Raw genomic sequence first — 19,219 nt, 5'->3', positions numbered from 1 at the left:
AGAGAGAGAGAGAGAGAGAGAGAGAGAGAGAGAGAGAAAGAGAGAGAGAGAGAACAGATAGAAAGAAATCGAAGGAAAGTCAACTCGCAGACGGATTTACGGAGAGAAAGATAACGTGTAAACTTTTTTTAAACTGCCGCTTTTCAGAGGTCATTGCTAGCTTTAATAACTTACGTCTGCTTCAGAGGATACAGCTTTGCGTACATTGTTTTTTGTAGCCATTGCCGTCATGTCACCGCGATAGTCGCCATACAATGCAACATTATTCTCCCCCTTGACAATAGCACGCGCGATCTTGCCGCTTCCGATTGTGATTCGAAGAGAAACGTATCTCCTCACCGTAGTTTCATGAAAGATGAGCGTGAGAAACGCCTTTTAGTTAATTCCATGAAAAAACTAATATATGTGATGGGTTAGTTTGGCGAAAAAACATAATGCATAATTCCGTCATTGACTAACTACGTGTCGGATATTGAGTAGAGCAAGGGATTTCTCAACTGTGGATCGTGCACCAACTTTCTTTAATCCTTATCTAGATACTAATAACTTGTAACAATTATTTATAGCGTTTATTATTAATACAGATTATGAGTGTGTCTTTAATACATCGCCAACAATACCGACACGTAGGACGCCGAAGCTTTTACAATCTGCAAAAATGTGTCACATAGATATCTTTAATTAGTTGTCACTCGAATATCGCGAGAACCGCAAAGCGAAGTTATACATGCATCTTACACTGGAGAATCGCTCCAACGAGAGATCCATGAACTTTCCCATTGTGATGGTCAACTGAGTCTGCGATCTCATCATCATGAATAAAATGGCACGACCATGGAATTTGGATTGATACCAGGGCGAATTGTACGCTGCCTCGCCAATTTCTTTCCACTAGACACGTAGAAGAAAATATCTCATAATTGAAACTTTGTATCATGATATGATGTTTATATCGGCATACATAATCCAACATAATTGCCTTGACATTTTCTGGGCCCAGTTCCAAACAAATTTCTCGATTACAATATATCTACTCATTCATGTATCATAACCGTTGATTATTTCGGGGAAGTTGCTCCCGCGGGATAATCAATAGTCATCATGCATGATTATGTTACGTGCACACATTACACATTACACAATCGAGAAATTTATTTAGAACTAGGCCTGGGAGATGTTGAAGCTATTACGTTGGTTATAGTGTACACATCAAATTGCGGAAGCTAACCTTGGCACTAAGGAATTCTCCAGCGTAGCAAAATACAAATGTCTCAATGTTGATCACGCAATAGAACATGAGATTCTTCTTCACCATTTTGGAGAAGTTGGGTGATCCAACTGACTGCAACGGTAATAGAAAATGCACCTCGATTATAGCAATGGTACAATCAAGTACAATCAGCTTGCATTAATAAAATATTATTTCGTGTTATATAAAATATTTCTCATTACTATTAATTGCATGTTAAGTATAAATGCCATTAATGAATCTTTATATTTTTTCCAGATAGATCTTTACACGAGGTTTTATCTGTAGTAACTGTTATTTTCTTTGCTGCGATGTTTGTCGCAGCTACTCACTGTGACAAGTACGAAACCCAAGCCGCAGGTAATTAAGGTATTAAGCACGACTAATATCAAAGCGATGTACGTGTAGAGGGCTTCGATATTTTGCGAAAAGATGATGACACTCTGATGTTTGCGGATTATTTCCCTCACCACAATCGTGTCTTTCTGCTGCACATTTGCTCCCAGCGGAATCTGTGGCATCTGCGTCAAGCATCTACAAATGATATCGATCTGATCTCCCAAGTACAGCATCTAAAAGGCATGAACTCGTTCATTCTCACACAGAGTGAAGATGAATTGACAATGAGCTAGATGAGCTTAATTACTTTGCTTACTAATTATGACGCTCACCAAAATTTTGGTGGAGACTCACCAAAATGATAAGAACCGAATTGAGAGTGGCGGCCCCGGCAGAAAGGATGAACAAGTAGGAAAATTGCAAGAATATCACGAGTAAATACACGGAATGTCTATTAACGTCGAATGGAAGATGCATCAACAGGATGTACGGACGCGTCGCATTGGAAGCTTCGTCGTAATGTAATGCGGTCGATAGAGTGCCGGCGGAGGTCATTATCACTGATATCGAATTAAATGCCACGACAAAATTGGGCATAAAATGCGATACGTGCCTTTTGGTGGTCGTGTTAACTGCGCTTGTATAGGCAGCACTAAGCTCCCAATTCATCGACATCGTGTCCCACATCTCATTGAATTTTCTACAAACGCGATTATTCTTACTGGTGTGTGTTACACGAATCGGCTTGTTTCGTTTTTTATTGTGGCGATACTTAGAGGGAAATTGTCGAAATCATGCCGATCTCTTAAATCGTATCTGATTTTTTCAATGTAATGTATATAGCATGCAGAAAATAAGATAATTTAAAAGTTTTGTTTATATTCCTCATTAAGGTAAATGTATTAATGCCCAGACATGTACCAATCTCCGGACATTGTTATTATTTTTATATTTAAATATGAATATTTCAACTTTCATCGTACAATACATATATATTGGTATACATACATTTAATATTTATATTTAATGTACATTGAAAGATGAAATATTTAGAGAAATATTTAAAATAATAAGAGTGTCCGGAATTAGGTACATGTCCGGGCATTGGGACATTTATCTTACTCATTTATTTTTCATTTTTAATTGTTTTTAATTGTTGGATGACATTTATGTCCAATAATAATGAGATAATTGGTGAGATACATTTCATGAAACCATTATGCTATTTATCTTAACTCATTAGTTAAAAAAACGCGATGTAATTACGATGACTTTTGAACTCAGTATTGCAAATACGTGGCAATAAATGTTGGCGACAGTTAACTCAAAATCTCTTTTCGCATCGCCACGATATTGGAAAATAAAATTCGCCGTGATCGCACTGCTTCTGGATTTCCAATAAACCCGATTTACAGTAATAATCACACGCGTGTACTTTCGATCTCGTCACGATTTTACGCGATACGCTTTATATCGTGTATGCCTCACCGCTGATTGTACCAGAAGAGGAGCATTTTGATGAATTTCATGGTCAGCGCCAATGTCAGGGCGAACGCATATATAAAAAAGGTAAAGTCGAGGGATCGCGCGTTAATGATAAGAAACATGAATTGAAGACTCGTGTAGGTTATCATTACAATCAGCCAGAACATTTTGCAAAGCAGGCTGTGCGATATGCCTGGCCAAATCCCGAACAGGCAAAGCAACATGTGAAGCGGCCGACTGATTATTCTTCTCGATTGCTCGTTTTTCGATTTCTCCATGTGTTCCTCAACGGCCGTTATTCCGCGAAACGATATCTCATTCACGACAGTATCGTATTGGACGCTATCGTGTGTGGACACGTTAGTTACCGGACGATGTGCGCTACAAAGTGTCCTACTGTGAACTGAGGGGTCACGACTGAAGATGTACCTGACGAACCCTGCGATCCCAGTAGCCACTGCTCATTAAATATTTGCACTCGTACATTATACGACTCGTGTGTACATTATGTTCCCGCGTTCTCTCGATGTTTCTCTTGATACTATTTTTCAAGAAAGAGGAGCCAAAGGTAAGATGGAGAGCACTGTCAGGAAAAGTGCTGTTGAATTGACTGGCGGTACGGCGCAGTGAGTAATTATCATAAAAGATTCAAGGAGTCAAGCATGCGTAGACACGGCACGCGACATCAAATCGTCGGATATCAAATTGTTTGCAGTGATCGCGGACACTGTGCGGTTCCCCCGGCTTTTTGTGGAAAGTCATTTTCAAGAAGAAAGGAAAGACTGCAATCAGTCAGTGGAGTTTTTACACGTGTATCGCGATCACTACGCATCCGCCGTTTCTTTCTTTAATAATGTAGGATATCGTGCAACGATGGGGGTTGCTTGAGAATCAAATATGCACGTTGCAGAAGTCGTGGGGTAAAGTATGAAATATCAGAGGGAAAATAAAACTGCAACGTGCATACACCTATACGCAAGTGTGATGTTCTCTGTATTGTAAACTTGGCATATTTTAGGTTATTGGCTTGCCTTCTCTAAGACTTTCTTCTCGAGCTCATTCTTACTCCGGAGACTCGCCCGTTACGTGTAACCACAATGACGCAGGTAAGAGTAACAAATTATATCGAGATAATTTTCATTGACTTCAATTTACGTGCATATTTTCTGTACCGAAGTCTCTTTTTTGTACTCATTAAGAAGTTAATGAATTAACATTAATTAGTATAAACTTTTGTATTTATGCTTTTAGGTATTTTCTAGATGCTCAATTGTGCAGATTGTGTTGCTTGCAATAACTCAGTATTTGGAGCCAAAAATCGCAAGATTTCTCAGGTATTCAAATAAGAATCATCTATCACCTGTTTTGCAGCAATTAATTTCGCATCAGCCGATTTTGCCGAGCGTTTCTCTCGAGTATTATCTATCCTACTTACCAGTATCTAGGTTACTTACAAAATAATCGGAGAATACTCGAAAGATACGAGGATATCCGGATGCTAGGCAAGTATTCGGAATATTGATACTGCCGATAATTACACCGCAGCGATGAGAAATTATTATTTTATAACAGAGACCATGGCTATGTTTTGTACGATTTGCTAATACTTGTAAATGAAAGACAGCTTATAGAGAACCCGACAATGATTCATCCCCCAAATATTGCGGCATGACTGTCCATAACGCTTTGCTTGAAATATTCAAGCTTTTCTAAGCGTACACGCGACACGCACACGCATATCGATTGTGCGAGCGCCCTGAAGAAAGTAATTCGAGTTTTTCTGAATAAGTAAATCTTGAGGAAGAGCGAAAAGAAAAAATCTGCTGTAGTCTGTCAAAAACATAGATAGTCTGAGAAAGAACTCAAAGAACTGGCTAAGAAAAAGTTTAACATGCGCATGGATTCACGAAAGATATCGTATAATCTCTCACATTTAGGGCATTGTTAGCTTCAATCAATTACTTCTACTTCAGAGGACGCAGCCTTGCGTACGTCACATTTTGTAGTCGCCTCTGTCATATTTATTTATCACCCTAGTGACTCTGCGATGCAATATTGTTTTTCACGTTGAGCGTGAGAAATGTATCTTAATTAATATCCATGAGAACTGAAACACGCGATTAGTCAGACTGATGAAAAAACATGACGGACACTTGAGTCAATCGGTGGCGTTTCTACAGGTATATCGCGGTACTGCACGCCCGCCGCTTCTTTCTTCAATAATATAAAATATCGTGCAACGACGACGGTTGCGTGTGCATGAAAGTCAAATATGCATGTTGTAGAATTCGCGGGGTAACACACGAGATATCAGAGAGAAAATGAGACTATGGTGCTCTGTGTGGTGTGAACTTTGCGTATTTCAGGCTTGGCCGTATTGGTCTGACTTCTAAGTGATTTAGTCATTGACCATCCGCGCATTGGAAATCAGAAAGAAGAAAGACGTTTCCCAACTGTGAATCATGTGCGAAATTTCTTTAATTCCTATCTACGTACTAATAGTTAACTTGTCACTATTTATTACGAACACGGAGCGTGTGTATTCTCTTCAGTATATCGCCAACAGTACGGACACGTAGGACGCCGAAGTTTTTATAATCTGCAAGAATGTTACATGGGCATCTATGATCAGTTTGTCACTCGGACGTCGCGAGAACTGCAACGCGAAATTACTGATGCATCTTACAGTGGAAAACAGCTCCAATGAGAGATTCGCGAATTTCCCCATTGTAAATGTCAACTGATTCTGCGATCTTATTATCATGAATAAAGCGGCGTGACCGTGGAACTTGGACTGATACCAGGGCGAACTGTATGCAGCCTCGCCGATCTGTCGGCTCTATGCAGAAGAAAATGCCTCATAATTGGAAATCTGTGTTACGTCACGTCACGTTTATTATCGTACACAATCAACGATTGTGAAAGCAAGGGCTAACCTTGGCGCTTATGTATTCTCCGGCGAAGCAGAATACGAATGTCTCAGTGTTAATCACGCAATAGAACAAGAGGTTCTTCGTCAACATTTTGGTGAAATGGGGCGATCCAACAGACTGTAACGGTCGAAAACGTATTTCAGTAAAAGCAGCCGGACGATCGAGTAATAATTAGCTTGCATTATTTCGTTTTACACGGTACTAATATTTCTCGTTACTATTAATAAGATTAAGTGCGTTAAACGCATTAGTCATTAGGGTGCAGTAGTCATTGTTTTCTTTGCCGTTAAACTCGTAACTACTCACTGTGACGAGAATAAAACCTAGGGTGCAGGTAATCAAAGTATTAAGTATGATCAACATTAACGCGATGTATGTGTACATGGACTCGACGCTTTCCGAAAACGTAATGACACTCTGGTGTTTTTGGATTATTTCCTTCCGTATAATCACGTTCGTCCTGCAGTTGTTCTCCCCCTGCGGCATCTTCGTCAAACATGTACAAACATTATCGATCTGGTCACCTAAATACAGCATCTAAAGGATACGAAACACTGTTTATTCTCTAGTCTATTCTTACATTACATTATTACGCCTATGTCGTGATTCTAAATACATCTATTTTTCCGTTATTTTTTGTTTTATCAATAAGAACCATTTAATTCTTTTTTAATTCTTTCCGATTATTCTCATACAGAGTGAAGATAAATTGACAATGAGCTCGATGAGTTTCATTGTTTTTGTAGCGTAATAAGCACGAGCACTCACCAAAATGATAAGAACCGAATTAGTGGTGGCGCCAACGGCAGTAGTGACGAGCAGATAGAAAAATTGTAGAAATATCACGGACAGATACACGCTTTGCCTATTAACGTCGAATGGAAGATGCATCGACATAACGTACGGACGTGTCCCGTTGGAAGCCTCGTCGTAATGAATTCCGGCCGAAAGATTCTCGAATGAGTTCAACACTACCGACGCCGAACTGAACGCCACAACGAAGTTGGCCAAATAATGCACCGCCTGCTTTTTGCCAGTCGTGCCAGCTGCGTCCGTGTAGCCATTGCCGCGCTGCCAATTCATCGACACCGTTGCCCACATCTCGTCAAATCTTCTACAAGTGATTACATTCGTATGGGCGTTAATAACACTCGCAGAGAAATTTGGATTTATACATATAGCTACAAATATACTGGGAGCATTGCGTTGTAATCACGGTGAGTGTCGATTTCGACGCAGTAAATACTTAGAAATGGATGTTCACGCGTAATCACACGACATTAAATGTGCAATGATTAAATAAAAATCTCTTATCTCTCGGTGCCTATATTGGAAAGTCGACTTCATCGTCATTCACCGCATGCTCTTTTCTTCGACGAAAACTTATATGGATGCATAGTAATACATGAGAGTATTCCCGGTTTTACGCACATAACTTACATTATAACGTATATATCTCACCGTTGATTGGACCAGAAAATGATTAGCTTAACGAGCTTCATGCTCATCGACAGAGTCCCAGGGAATGCGTATATGAACTTGGTGGAACGCGCGTCAAGTATAAGAAATAAGTATTGAAAAGACGTGTTGGTTATCATTACGATCAGCCAGAACACTTTGCAAAGCGGACCATATGAAACACCGGGCCAAATACCGAACAGTCGAAGCAGCATCTCGAGCGGCCAACTGATCATTCTCCTCGTGTGCACACTTGTAGATCTTTTCATGTTTGTGTTATCCCCTGTTTCGCAGATAAGGATATAGATAACTCCACGACACCGTATCGGATGCTATTATACGTGGACGTATTGATTGCCGGACGATGTGCGCTGCAAGATGTCCATTCGTGAACTGAGAGGTCGCGACGGAAGATCAACCTGACGAATCCTCCTTTCTCCGACCCGAGCAGGTACCGCTCATTAAACATTTGCATTGGCACATTATGCGGCTTGCGTGGATGCACTCGCCGCGTTTTTTCAATCTCGATTGCCCGATACTGCTCTTGAGAAAAAGAAAAAAGAGAAAATGTAAATGTCAGGGAAAGTTATCCGCAATATGTGGAATTGATCGGCAGCACAGCACATTGCGTAATTTTCTTTAAAGATTCAAGGAGTCAAGCATTTGTACGCGATACGCGACATCGGCCATATGTCAAATTGTTTCCAGCAATCGTGAACGGTATTCCTCCGACTTTTCGCTGAAAGTCATTTTCAAGACAAAAGAAAAGACTATCGACGGATTTTTTGCGCGAAGCGCAATTGCTATGCCCTCACTACCTACCTGTCTTAATAATGCTGGATATCGTTTATATGCGATACGCATTCGAATATCGATTGGCGAATCGCACATGACCGCTGAAGAAAATATCTCGAGTTTTTCCGAGTAAGCTAATCTCAAGAATGAGTGAAGGGAAAAAGTTTTTTATAGTACGCCAAAGACGATATTACGACAAAGAAATTACCTCTGCTTCAGAGAACGCAGCTTTGTGTATATTGCGTCTTCGCGCAATCGCCGCAATCATATTTACGTGTCACCGATAGTGCCTCTGCAATGCAATCTTGTTTCTCGTTGATATATGTATACGCGATCTTGCTACTTTCGATTGCGATGGGAGCAGAGATGCTGCTCCACCTCCTCGTTGTAGATACATAAAAGACAAAGGTAAGAAATATGTCTTAATTAATTGCGCGGAAACCAATATACGTGATAAATCAGATTGATGAAAAAACGAAAATAAACATCTAGTCACTGAGCACTTGAGCGCATTGGAAATTAGGAAGAAGAAAGGCGTTTCTCAACTATGAATTATGTGCCAAATTTCTTTAATTCCTATCTAACTACTAAGAGAGAAGTTGTTGTTCAAAGTATTCTTTATGATTGTGTGTTTTCTCTTCAATACATTGCCAACAGTACGGACACGTAGGACGCTGAAGTTTTTACAATCTGCAAGAATGTCACATGGGCATCTTTAATCGGTGTGTCACTCGGACGTCGTGAAGACTAGAGCGCGCAATTACACATGCATCTTACAGTGGAGAACAATTCCAAGGAGAGATCTACGAACTTTCCCATTGTGATCGTCAACTGATTCTGCGATCTCATTATCATAAATAAAACGGCGCGACCGTGAAATTTGGACTGATACCAGGGCGAACTGTACGCAGCGTCGCCGATCTCTCTGCTCTATATACGCAGAAGAAAACACTTTGTAATTGAAGATCCACGTTACAAAAGGACGCAAGAGCTAACCTTGGCTCTAATATATTCTCCGGCGAAGCAAAATACGAACGACTCAATGTTCATCACGCAATAGAACATGAGGTTCTTTTTCATCATTTTGGAGAAATTGGGCGATCCGATAGACTGTAATGATAAAAAATGTACTCCAATAGATAATGGTCGAGCGATCGAGTAGCAATTAACTGGCATTATTTTGTATCATATAATATTAATATTTTCTCCATTACGTTTTATAAAATATTAAGCGCACAAAAACGATCATGAAAATGCATGTTGTTCGCAGGGCGACCTTGCAATAAGGACTTGTCCGCAGCGTTATCGTTATTTTCTCTGTGCTGGGTTAAACTGGTCGTAGGTACTCACTGTGACGAGAATGAAACCCAAGCCGCAGGTAATTAAGGTATTAAATAAGAGTAACATCAACGCGATGTACGTGTAGACGGACTCGACGTTTTCCGAAAACGCAATGACATTCTGGTGCTTCCGGATTATTTTCTTCAGCATAGTCACATTCGTGCTGGACTCATTCTCCTCCTGCGGCATCTCCGTCAAACATTTACAAATGATATCGATCTGATCTCCTAGGTACAGCATCTAAAAGGCATGAACCCGTTTATTCTTACACGGAGTGAAGATGAATTGACGATGAGCTTGACGTGTTTCATTGTTTTGTATCGTAAGGCTACACTCACCAAAATAATAAGAACCGAATTGATGGTGGCGGCACCGGCGGAAAGGATAAACAGGTAGAAAAATTGTAGAAATATCACGAGTAAGTACACGGAGTGTTTGTTTACGTCGAATGGAAGATACATCCACAGAACGTAGGGACGCGTCGCGTTGGAAGCTTCGTCGTAATGAATTCCGGCCGAGAGACTACTGAACGAGGTCATCATCACTGAGAACAAATTGAATGCCACAATGAAGTTGGGCATATAATGCATTATTTGTTTTTTGCCAGTCGCGCCAACTGCGTCCGTGTAGTCACTGCCGCGCTCCCAATTCGTCGACATCGTTTTCCACATCTCGTTGAATCTTCTACAAGCAATTATTCTCATGGGAGTTAATAATATCCATAAGGAAATTTGGTTTTATATATATGGCTGAAATTGCTTTCGAAGAGTTACAGTGTAGTCATACTGAGTATCAATTTCGATGCAATGAACATCTAGGAATAGATGTTCGTCATGTGTAATCGCGACAATAACAGTGCGATAATTAAATTAAATCTCTTTCCTCAGTTGCTGCATCGAAAAGTCAACTTTATCGTTATTACACTGCGATTTTTCGATAAATTTTATGTACAAAATGTCTGATGCTGAGTGTCAAACTGAATACGAAGATCTCTCATCATTTTGCAAAAAACCAAAATTTTATTAATCATAGAATATTAGAGAATACGTGCGATACCGCAGGGAGTTCGATGGCGACGACTGCCGTCGCGTGTTTGTAAATTAGCACAAATTGAACAGACATATCCTTTACTAATAACAACGTAAATTTCTAAGTTATTAATTAAAGAGCATTGATGCATTATCTCACGTAATCTTGCACCAATCTTCTTTAATAAATAACCAAATTTTACATAGTTATTTGTAAAATAGTAGAGGATCTTTGGGTTCAGTTAGATCTAATCTATATACATGGACATCTTGTAGATGCACAATGCTAATCACACGCGTATGAAAGTATTCCCGATCTTATTATGGTTTTACACGCATAGCTTGCATTATACCGTGTATGTCTCACCGCTGATTAAACCAGAAAATGGCTATTTTAATTAGCTTCATGCCCAACGCCAGAGTCGCTGCGAACACGTATATAACCATTGTAAAGTTGATGGTACGCGCGTGCATTATAAGAAATAATAATTGAAGAGACGTGTTGGTTATCATTATAATTAGCCAGAACACTTTGCAAAACTGACTGTACGATACACCTGGCCAGATGCCGAACAATCGAAGCAGCATCTCGAGTGGCCAGCTAATTATTCTTTTTGTTTGCACATTTCTAGATTTTTTCATGTTCACGTCGTTCCTTATTTCGCGAATAGGAATCTTGATCACGCGATAATATCACGTACGTTATCGTACGTGAACGTGCTGATTGTCAGACGACGTGCGCTCCAAGGTGTCTTCCGTGAACTGAAGGGTCGTGACGGAAAATAAACTTGACGAACCCTCCTTTCTCCGACCCCAGTAGATGCCGCTCATTAAACATTTGCATTGGCACATTATACAGCTCGCGTGAGTGCACTCGCCGCGCATTTTCGATATTGTCCGATGCTGCTCTTGAAAAAAGTGGGAAAAAAAATATGAATATCACCAGGGAAAGCCACCCGCTGTATGTGGAATTGACGAACGGCACGACGAATTAAGTAATTTTCTTTAAAGATTCAAGAAGTCAAGCATCTGTAGACACGGTGCGTACGGCCGGCCGTATCGTTTCTAGCGATAGTAGGCAATGTTCCTCCGACTTTTCGCTGAAAGCCATTTTCAAGACCAAAGAAAAGACTATCGACGGATTTTTTTGCGCGAAGCGCAATTAACCTACCTACCTATTATAATAGTGCAGGATATCGTGCCACTACAGAGGTTGTGTGCGTATAAAAATCAACCATACGCACTGAAGAACTGTGCTGTCGCTCTCGACATATTATTAGAAAAATAAAATTACCATCTGTAGACAGAAGGAAAAAAATCATTAGAAAGGGCACAACAATTTTCCGTTTACCAATGGTTGATTGTGGTACTACGGACAAAAATAGTTTTGTTTAAAAAATTCAGATATTCGCGTAAGTTACATGCGACACGCGTTCGCATATTGATTGGCGAATCGTATATTATCTTCGAAGAAGATATCACGAGTTTTTCCGGATAGTGACTACCAAGAATATATGAAGAGAAAAAGTTTCTTATAATACGCCAGAGACGATATTCCAAGAAAACAAGTCAGACAGTTGAGCGAGAAGAAGAGTTATTGACGAATTCATAGTGAGTCAGTTATATATCGTGTAATTGTTTACCATAGCTTAGGTCATTGTTGGCTTTATCGAACCGTATTTGCTTCGTAGAATACAGCCTGTATATATATACACTACGTTCTATAATCATCCCCGTCATATTTACTCGTTTCTTCAGTGTTCCCTTTAGAAAGCAGTTTTGTTCGCCGCGGCGGCTGCGCGACATATGATACGCGCGATCTAGTCATTCCCGTTTATGATTTGAACAAAAATGCTTCTCTCCCTTCCTCGTCGGTGCTTCAAAGATAAACATGAGTGGCGCTTATTAATTATTTTATGAATATATTTGACACATTTATTTGGCGAAAAGAAAAATGACGTCTACAAAACATTTTATTATTGACCAGCTAAAAATTGGTATGACACAAGTTAAGGCACAACTGTGAATTGTACGACAATTCCTTTTAATTCCTAATTATACATTAATAATCTACAAATATTTATTTAAACTATTTATTATTACTAGCTACGATCTATCTTCTCTTTAATACATTGCCAGCAGTACCGACATATAGGACATTGAAGTTTTTAAAATCTGCGAAAATATCAAATATACGCTTTATTAATTAATGCGTCACACTTGCATATTGGTAATATCGTGACCCAAAATGTAAACAACACGTCTTACACTGGTGAATAGCTCCAATGACAGATCTATGATTTTTCCCACAGTGATTGTCAATTGATTTTGCGACCTCATTATCATGAATAAAACGGCGCGACCATGAAACTTGGATTGATACCAGCGCGAATAGTACGCAGCCTCGCCGATTGCTTTGCTCTATATGCGAGAAACAAAAACGCCTCTTAATAAAAAATATACGTTAACCCTGTTATTACCGTACACCGATGATTATTGCGGGCGCGACGGCTAACCTTGGCGCTAATGTATTCTCCGGCGAAGCAATATACGAATGTTTCAATGTTAATCGTGCAGTAAAACAAGAGGTTCTTCCTTAGCAGCTTGGCGAAATGAGGCGTTCCGATTGCCTGTAATAGTAAAAATGGTATCCCTATAATTTATCGTGTAATAATTGAGCTGTTTCAATTATTTTTTATTTGATGTTAATTATTTATACAAAAAAGGGTAAAAGAAAAGAGTATTTAAGAGCCAGGCACAGGTGTAAAAGTGCAATCAATATATTACAATGTAACAAAGACTCAATACAATATCGGTTTACATTTCGACCCGATTTGGGTCTTCTTCAGAAAATACAATGGGAAAGAAATAGTTCAAGCGCAAGGATCAACCGTTACGGAAGAAATTTAAAGAAACGCACGCAAGTTAAATAATATATTGATTGCACTTTTACACTTGTGCCTGGCTCTTAAATGCTTTCCTTTTACCCTTTTTTGTATTTAATATCTTAGAGCCATTTTTTAACTTTTCACTTTTAATTGTTAATTATTGTTATTTGGTGTTATATATTCTACAAAAATATATCTCTTAATATATGCAGTTAATAACATATTGAATATATAAATATGATTAATGATCTGCGTATTGTTCACAGGTAGATACTTTGGTAAACATCTACGTGCGTATACGGTATCCGTTTTTCCCTTTTCGCCACAAAACTCGTCCCAACTACTCACCCTAACCAGCACGAAGCCCACGCCGCAGCTAATTAAGGTATTGAACACGACTAACATTAATGCGATGTATGTGTAGAGGGCTTCGACATTTTCCGCAAAAGTAATCACATTTTGGTGCTTTCTGATCATTTCCTTCATCATAACCACGTTAGCTTTACGGTCGTTATCTCCTGGCGGTATCTTCGTCAAACATGTACAAATGATATCAATCTGATCGCCTAAGTACATAATCTAAAAGACACTGTCCTGTTCATTGTCGTATAGGACGGTGAGAAATCGACTCAGTGAGCTCGACGATGAATTACTTGGTCGACTATCACTTCGAGTACTCACAAAAATAATAAGAACCGAATTAATAGTGGCGGAAGTGGCGGCCATTAACCAAAGGTAGAAAAGTTGTTGAAAAAGTATAAATAGATACACAGATTGTTTTAGATTGTCGAATGGAACATGTATCAGCAGGACGTACGATCGCGTCCCGTTGGAAGATCCGTCATAACTAATTCCGCCAGAGAGATTACCGGCTGAAGTCATTATCACCGAGAACATACTGAGTGTCACAATGATATTAGGCAAATAATGCGACACGTGCCTTTTGCCTGCGCTCTTGTACTCACTGCTGCGCGTCCAATTCATCGACATCGTTTCCCACATCTCGTTAAATCTTCTACAAGCGATTATTTTTATAGGCGGTAGACTGGGACATTCGGGTTATTATACAGGTTTCTCCGACAGAACATTTGCAAGTGCTCCTGATGTGCACGTAAACTTACCAAAGTGAACAATAAAGTCCTTTACCATTTTGCAAACAACTACGACAATTGTTGAAATACCAATGAGAGCGAATCTGCGAATGAGTGCACGAGAAGCTGTAGAATGAACTCTCTGGATTTCGTCTCATCCAAGATGGATCGAGAAATCGAATTTACCGCGCACGAAAAAAAAGGAGATAGTGCATATAACCCGAAATATTTAGTTGTGAGCAGCGTAGCTGCATCACCCTGATTATCTTTATGTGATGGTAATGTGTATGGTTGCTATGACTCAATTACTTTGATATATCAACTGCATCGTATTGTATAGTTGCGCATGATCTGGTTGTGACAATCAGGAATCGGTTGGGTGTTTCCATTTACCATGGATGCACTCTGTTTAAAAAGCAACCAGATATCGTTACCGTGACTCAGAAATTACTCTGTGGTCGCAGGAACCATGAGATTAGTTGATCTGTATTTTATTGTAAAATCCGGTTGGTACAACCAGATCTATACGTAGGCCAACCACACTCTTTTGTTCCGTGTGACTATATCGCTACCGGATATTTTTAATAAGCACTTATGCATAATACGTGCATAGTGATAATCACACGCGAAAGTGCACTCAATTTCGTTATGATTTTAGACGCACAATAAACATTATATTGTATATATCTCACCGCTGATTGTACCAGAGAACAGCCACTTTCATAAACCTCATGTGCATCGTCAGAGTACTGACGAACGCATATATGAAAACGTTAGAATTGACGGTGTGTCCGCGATAAATAATAAACAGCCATTGCAAAATCGTATTGAGCGTTATTACAATGAGCCAGAACACTTTACAAAACGGGCCGTACGGTACGCCTGGCCAGATGCTGAATATACGAAGCAGCATCTCGAGCGGCCAACTGATCATTTTTTTCGTCTGCACCTTTATAGATTTTTTCATGTTTGCATCGTTCCTTATTTCGCGAGTGGGAATCTTGAGAACGCGATAACACCGTGTCAGACGTTATCGTACGGAGACGAGACGTGCTGATTGTTGGACGATGTGCTCTGCAAGCTGTCTTCCCATGAACTAAGGGCTTGCGACGAGAGATGAACCCGACGAACCCTTCTTACATCGACCCCAGCAGGTACCGCTCATTAAACATTTGCATTGGCACATTATTGCAGCTCGCGTGGATGCATTCGCCGCGTTTTTTCAATGTTGCTCGATGCTGCTCTTGAAAAAAGGAAAAAAGAGAAAATATAAATGTCCAGGAAAGCTATCCGCTGTGTTCGAAATTGACGGGCGGCACGGCGCATTAAGTAATTTTCTTTAAAGATTCAAGGAGTCAAGCATCTATAGACATGATACACAACGTCGGCTACATGTTGAATTATTTCTAATCGTGGACGATGTTCCTCCGACTTTTCGCGGAAAGTCATTTTCAAGACAGAAGAAAATCCGATCGAAGGATTTTTTGCGCCAAGCGCAATTGCTGCGCTCTCCCCACCTGCTTGTCTTAATAATGCAGAGCGTTGTGCCATCACAGGGGTTGTATGTGTATGAAAATCAACCATAAGCGCTGAAGAACTTCTGTGCTGTCGCTCTCGACATATCATTAGAAAGATAAAATTATTATCTGTAGGCAGAAAGAAAAGATAAACATTAGAAAGGTCACAACAATTTTCCGTTTTCCAATGGTTGACTGTGGTATTACCATCAAGAATTTTTCAAGTTTCGCTTGAAAAATTTAAATATTCGCGTAAGTTTACATGCGACACGCGTTTGCATATTGATTGGCGAATCGTATCTTATCTTCGGAGAAGATATCTCGAGTTTTTCCGGATAGTGAATTTCAGGGATATACGAAGAGAAAAGGTTTCTCATAGTACGCCAGAGACAATATTCCGAGAAAATAAGTCAGACAGTTGGACGAGGAGAAAAGTTCGATTCATTGACGGATTCACAGTGAGTGAAACATATCGTGTAATCGTTTACCGTAACTTATGCCATTACTGGCTTTATCGAATCATGTTTGCTTCGTAGAACTCAGCCTGAGTACGTATACACCACGTTCTATAATCATCCCCGTCATATTTACTCGTTTCTGCGATGCTTCCTTTAGAAAGCAGCTTTGTTCGTTACGGCGATATGAATATGACGTACGTGATCTGTTCACTCTCGTCTGCGACCCGAACAAAGACGCTCCGCTTCTTCCCTTTCCTCGTCGATGCTTCAAAGATAAACGTAAGTAGCGCTTCTTTATTATTTTACGAATATACTTGACAAATTTATTTGGTGAAAAGAAAAGTGACGTCTACAAAACATTTCGTCACTGACCAGCTGCGAGCTAGAAGTTGGCGTGATACGAGTATTACTCAACTGCGAATTGTGTGACAATTTCCTTTAATTCCTAACTATATGCACTAGTAATCTATAAACATTTATTTAAACTATCTATTACAGCTACGGAGTGCATCTTCTCTTTAATACATTGCTAGTAGTACCGACAAGTAGGACATTGAAGTTTTTAAAATCTGCGAAAACATGAAATATGCGCTTAATTAATTAGTGCGTCACACTTGCATATCGAGAATGTCGTAATCCACAATGTAAGCAAGACGTCTTACATTAGAGAATAGTTCGAATGACAGATCCATGATTTTCCCCATAGTGATTGTCAAGTGATTTTGCGATCTCATTATCATGAACAAAACGGCGCGAGCGTGAAACTTGGATTGATACCAGGGCGAATAGTACGCAGCCTCGCCGATTGCTTTGCTCTATATACGAGAAACAAAATCGCCTCTTAATCGAAAATATATGTTAATGCTGCTGTTATTACCGTACGATGATTGCGGACAGCTAACCTTGGCGCTAATATATTCTCCGGCGAAGCAAAATACGAATGTCTCAATGTTAATCGTGGAGTAGAACAAAAGGTTCTTCCTTAACAGCTTGAGGAAAAAAGGCGTCCCGATTGCCTGTAATAATCGCAAAAGAGTATCCCTAAAATAGCGCCGAATTTGTCGTGTAATAATTGAGATGTATCAATATATCATTTTGTGTTATATATTCTACAAAAATATATCTTTTAATATATGTACTGTTAATAACATATTGAATGTATAAACATGATTAATGATCTGCATTCTGTTCACAGGTGGATATTTTGAGAAAGATTTGCGTGCGTATGCAGTATCCGTTTTTCTCCTATTATCGCAATCTCGTCGCAACTACTCACGTTAACGATCACGAAGGCCAAGCCACAGGTAATTAAAGTATTTAGCACGACTAACATCAATGCGATGTACGTATAAAGAGCCTCGATATTTTCCGAAAAGGTAATCACACTCTGGTGCTTTCTGATCACTTCCTTCATCATAATCTCGTTAGCTTGGCGGTCGTTATTCTCTGGCGACATTTTCGTCAAACATGTACAAATGATATCAATTTGATCGCCTAAGTACGCAATCTAAAAGACACTGTCCCGTTAATTGTCGTGTAGGGCGGTGAGGAATCGGCGGTGAGCCCGACGATGAATTATTTCGTCGAGTATCACTTCGAGTACTCACCAAAATAACAAGAACCGAATTAATGGCGGCTGAAGTGACGGTCATTAGCCAAAAGTAGAAAAATTGTACAGTAATTATAAATAGATACACAGATTGTTTTATATTGTCGAATGGAAGATATATCTTTAGGACGTACGGTCGCGTCCCGTTGGAAGATTCGTCGTAACTCATTGCGCCAGAAAGATTACCGGTTGCGGTCATTATCATCGAGAGCCCACTGAGTGTCACAATAATGTTAGGCAAATAATACGACATGTACCTTTTGTTTGCGCTCTTGTACTCATTGCTGCGCGCCCAATTCATCGACATTGTTTTCCATATCTCGTTAAATTTTCTACAAGCCATTATTCTTATAGGTATTGATAACACTCGCTGGGAGATTTGGGTTATTACACAGACTTCTTTGACTGAACATTTGTAAGTAATCTTCGTGTGCATGTAAACTCACTAAAGTGCACAATAAAGCTTTCTACCATTTTGCAAACAACTACGACAATTGCTGAAATACAATGAGCGCAAAACTGCGAATGAGTGCATGAAAAGCTGTAGAATGAACTTTCTGGATATGATCTCATTCAAGATGAATCGAAAAATCGAATTTATTGTGCACAAAAAAAAAGAGATATGATGAACACAACCCGAAATATTTAGTTGTGAGCAACGTAGCTGCACCACCTTAGTTATCTTTGTGTGATAGTAATGTGTATAAAATTGGCATGACTCAACTACTTTAATGTATTAACTACATCAAAGTACTACATATCGTATAATTGCGCGTGATCTGGTTGTGGCAATCAGAAATCAGTTAGGGCGACATTTACCATGGATATTAGGACCTTAACTTAGTTTCCGCCCGCAAATGTTAGATGGCAATGCAAACAGTTCTAGTAGTCATTACTAACGAAACAGGTAGTTTGTGATTAATTTCGACATTTCTCGATAACATTCAGTCAGCATACACAATTATTTTCCTAAACAACAATTTCTTTTGCTTTGTGAAAAATGGAACGCGATAAAGTGTTTTTTCGAC

At 39.5% G+C, this 19,219-nt stretch overlaps 5 protein-coding genes across 6 annotated transcripts in view; all 5 read right to left on the bottom strand.

Annotated features, from left to right (window-relative positions):
• Positions 1 to 599: 599 nt before the first annotated feature.
• On the bottom strand, positions 600 to 3,499 carry LOC116843551 (odorant receptor 4-like). Its single transcript, XM_032814018.1, has 6 exons — positions 3,077 to 3,499; positions 1,943 to 2,288; positions 1,582 to 1,821; positions 1,229 to 1,342; positions 739 to 891; positions 600 to 650 (listed from the first exon to the last, which is right to left on the bottom strand). Exons 1-6 carry the CDS (start codon positions 3,349 to 3,351, stop codon positions 600 to 602), a joined length of 1,179 nt encoding a protein of 392 aa, XP_032669909.1. The 5' UTR covers positions 3,352 to 3,499.
• Positions 3,500 to 5,402: 1,903 nt separating this feature from the next.
• On the bottom strand, positions 5,403 to 7,733 carry LOC116843547 (odorant receptor 4-like). The gene is made up of 6 exons (XM_032814014.1): positions 7,468 to 7,733; positions 6,775 to 7,120; positions 6,313 to 6,543; positions 6,010 to 6,123; positions 5,760 to 5,912; positions 5,403 to 5,672 (listed from the first exon to the last, which is right to left on the bottom strand). The coding sequence occupies exons 1-6, from the start codon at positions 7,731 to 7,733 to the stop codon at positions 5,622 to 5,624; spliced, it is 1,161 nt and encodes a 386-aa protein (XP_032669905.1). The 3' UTR covers positions 5,403 to 5,621.
• Positions 7,734 to 8,823: 1,090 nt separating this feature from the next.
• LOC116843546 (odorant receptor 4-like) lies at positions 8,824 to 11,270 on the bottom strand. 2 transcript variants are annotated; one of them, XM_032814012.1, is made up of 6 exons: positions 10,996 to 11,270; positions 9,939 to 10,284; positions 9,610 to 9,840; positions 9,256 to 9,369; positions 9,037 to 9,189; positions 8,824 to 8,949 (listed from the first exon to the last, which is right to left on the bottom strand). In XM_032814012.1, the coding sequence occupies exons 1-6, from the start codon at positions 11,268 to 11,270 to the stop codon at positions 8,899 to 8,901; spliced, it is 1,170 nt and encodes a 389-aa protein (XP_032669903.1). In that variant the 3' UTR covers positions 8,824 to 8,898. The 2 variants fall into 2 exon arrangements, with proteins under 2 accessions (XP_032669903.1, XP_032669904.1); XM_032814013.1 differs by having other exon boundaries at positions 9,939 to 10,281; positions 10,996 to 11,173.
• A 1,464-nt stretch (positions 11,271 to 12,734) lies between these two features.
• Positions 12,735 to 15,887, bottom strand: LOC116843552 (odorant receptor 13a-like). Its single transcript, XM_032814020.1, has 6 exons — positions 15,300 to 15,887; positions 14,198 to 14,531; positions 13,865 to 14,095; positions 13,145 to 13,258; positions 12,897 to 13,049; positions 12,735 to 12,803 (listed from the first exon to the last, which is right to left on the bottom strand). The coding sequence occupies exons 1-6, from the start codon at positions 15,572 to 15,574 to the stop codon at positions 12,753 to 12,755; spliced, it is 1,158 nt and encodes a 385-aa protein (XP_032669911.1). The 5' UTR covers positions 15,575 to 15,887; the 3' UTR covers positions 12,735 to 12,752.
• Positions 15,888 to 16,586: 699 nt separating this feature from the next.
• Positions 16,587 to 19,219, bottom strand: part of LOC116843548 (odorant receptor 4-like) — a 3,575-nt gene continuing 942 nt past the window's right edge. Inside the window, exons 2-6 of the mRNA XM_032814015.1 lie at positions 18,190 to 18,523; positions 17,859 to 18,089; positions 17,485 to 17,598; positions 17,245 to 17,397; positions 16,587 to 17,151 (exon numbers count right to left, since the gene is read on the bottom strand). Of these exons, the coding sequence (XP_032669906.1) occupies positions 17,101 to 17,151; positions 17,245 to 17,397; positions 17,485 to 17,598; positions 17,859 to 18,089; positions 18,190 to 18,523 (883 nt within the window). The 3' untranslated portion in view covers positions 16,587 to 17,100. The remainder of the gene's footprint in view (positions 17,152 to 17,244; positions 17,398 to 17,484; positions 17,599 to 17,858; positions 18,090 to 18,189; positions 18,524 to 19,219) is intronic.

This window comes from Odontomachus brunneus, unplaced genomic scaffold (genome assembly GCF_010583005.1).
Source record: "Odontomachus brunneus isolate Ranch 3 - 2012 unplaced genomic scaffold, Obru_v1 Obru_scaffold_033, whole genome shotgun sequence".
NCBI classification, from domain to species: domain Eukaryota; kingdom Metazoa; phylum Arthropoda; class Insecta; order Hymenoptera; family Formicidae; genus Odontomachus; species Odontomachus brunneus.
The sequence above is the reverse complement of the archived record's forward strand: the minus strand, read 5'-3'. Positions and strand labels throughout refer to the sequence as shown.

Bases quoted from the DNA above. Each gene is read 5' to 3' on its own strand.
- LOC116843546 (XM_032814012.1), bottom strand. From the start codon at position 11,270: ATGAAAAAATCTAGAAATGTGCAAACAAAAAGAATAATTAGCTGGCCA. The intron at 10,285-10,995 runs GTGAGACATACA...AATTGCTTGTAG, and splicing joins ATTTTCTGGTTTAATCAGCG to AAGATTCAACGAGATGTGGA. The intron at 9,190-9,255 runs GTTAGCTCTTGC...CTGCGTATATAG, and splicing joins GAGAATATATTAGAGCCAAG to AGCAGAGAGATCGGCGACGC.
- LOC116843552 (XM_032814020.1), bottom strand. From the start codon at position 15,574: ATGAAAAAATCTATAAAGGTGCAGACGAAAAAAATGATCAGTTGGCCG. The intron at 14,096-14,197 runs GTGAGTACTCGA...AGTGTCTTTTAG, and splicing joins ATTCGGTTCTTATTATTTTT to ATTATGTACTTAGGCGATCA. The intron at 13,050-13,144 runs GTTAGCCGTCGC...TCTCGCATATAG, and splicing joins GAGAATACATTAGCGCCAAG to AGCAAAGCAATCGGCGAGGC.
- LOC116843547 (XM_032814014.1), bottom strand. From the start codon at position 7,733: ATGAAAAGATCTACAAGTGTGCACACGAGGAGAATGATCAGTTGGCCG. The intron at 7,121-7,467 runs GTGAGATATATA...AATCACTTGTAG, and splicing joins ATTTTCTGGTCCAATCAACG to AAGATTTGACGAGATGTGGG. The intron at 5,913-6,009 runs GTTAGCCCTTGC...TCTTCTGCATAG, and splicing joins GAGAATACATAAGCGCCAAG to AGCCGACAGATCGGCGAGGC.
- LOC116843551 (XM_032814018.1), bottom strand. From the start codon at position 3,351: ATGGAGAAATCGAAAAACGAGCAATCGAGAAGAATAATCAGTCGGCCG. The intron at 2,289-3,076 runs GTGAGGCATACA...TCGCGTTTGTAG, and splicing joins CTCTTCTGGTACAATCAGCG to AAAATTCAATGAGATGTGGG. The intron at 892-1,228 runs GTTAGCTTCCGC...CTACGTGTCTAG, and splicing joins GAGAATTCCTTAGTGCCAAG to TGGAAAGAAATTGGCGAGGC.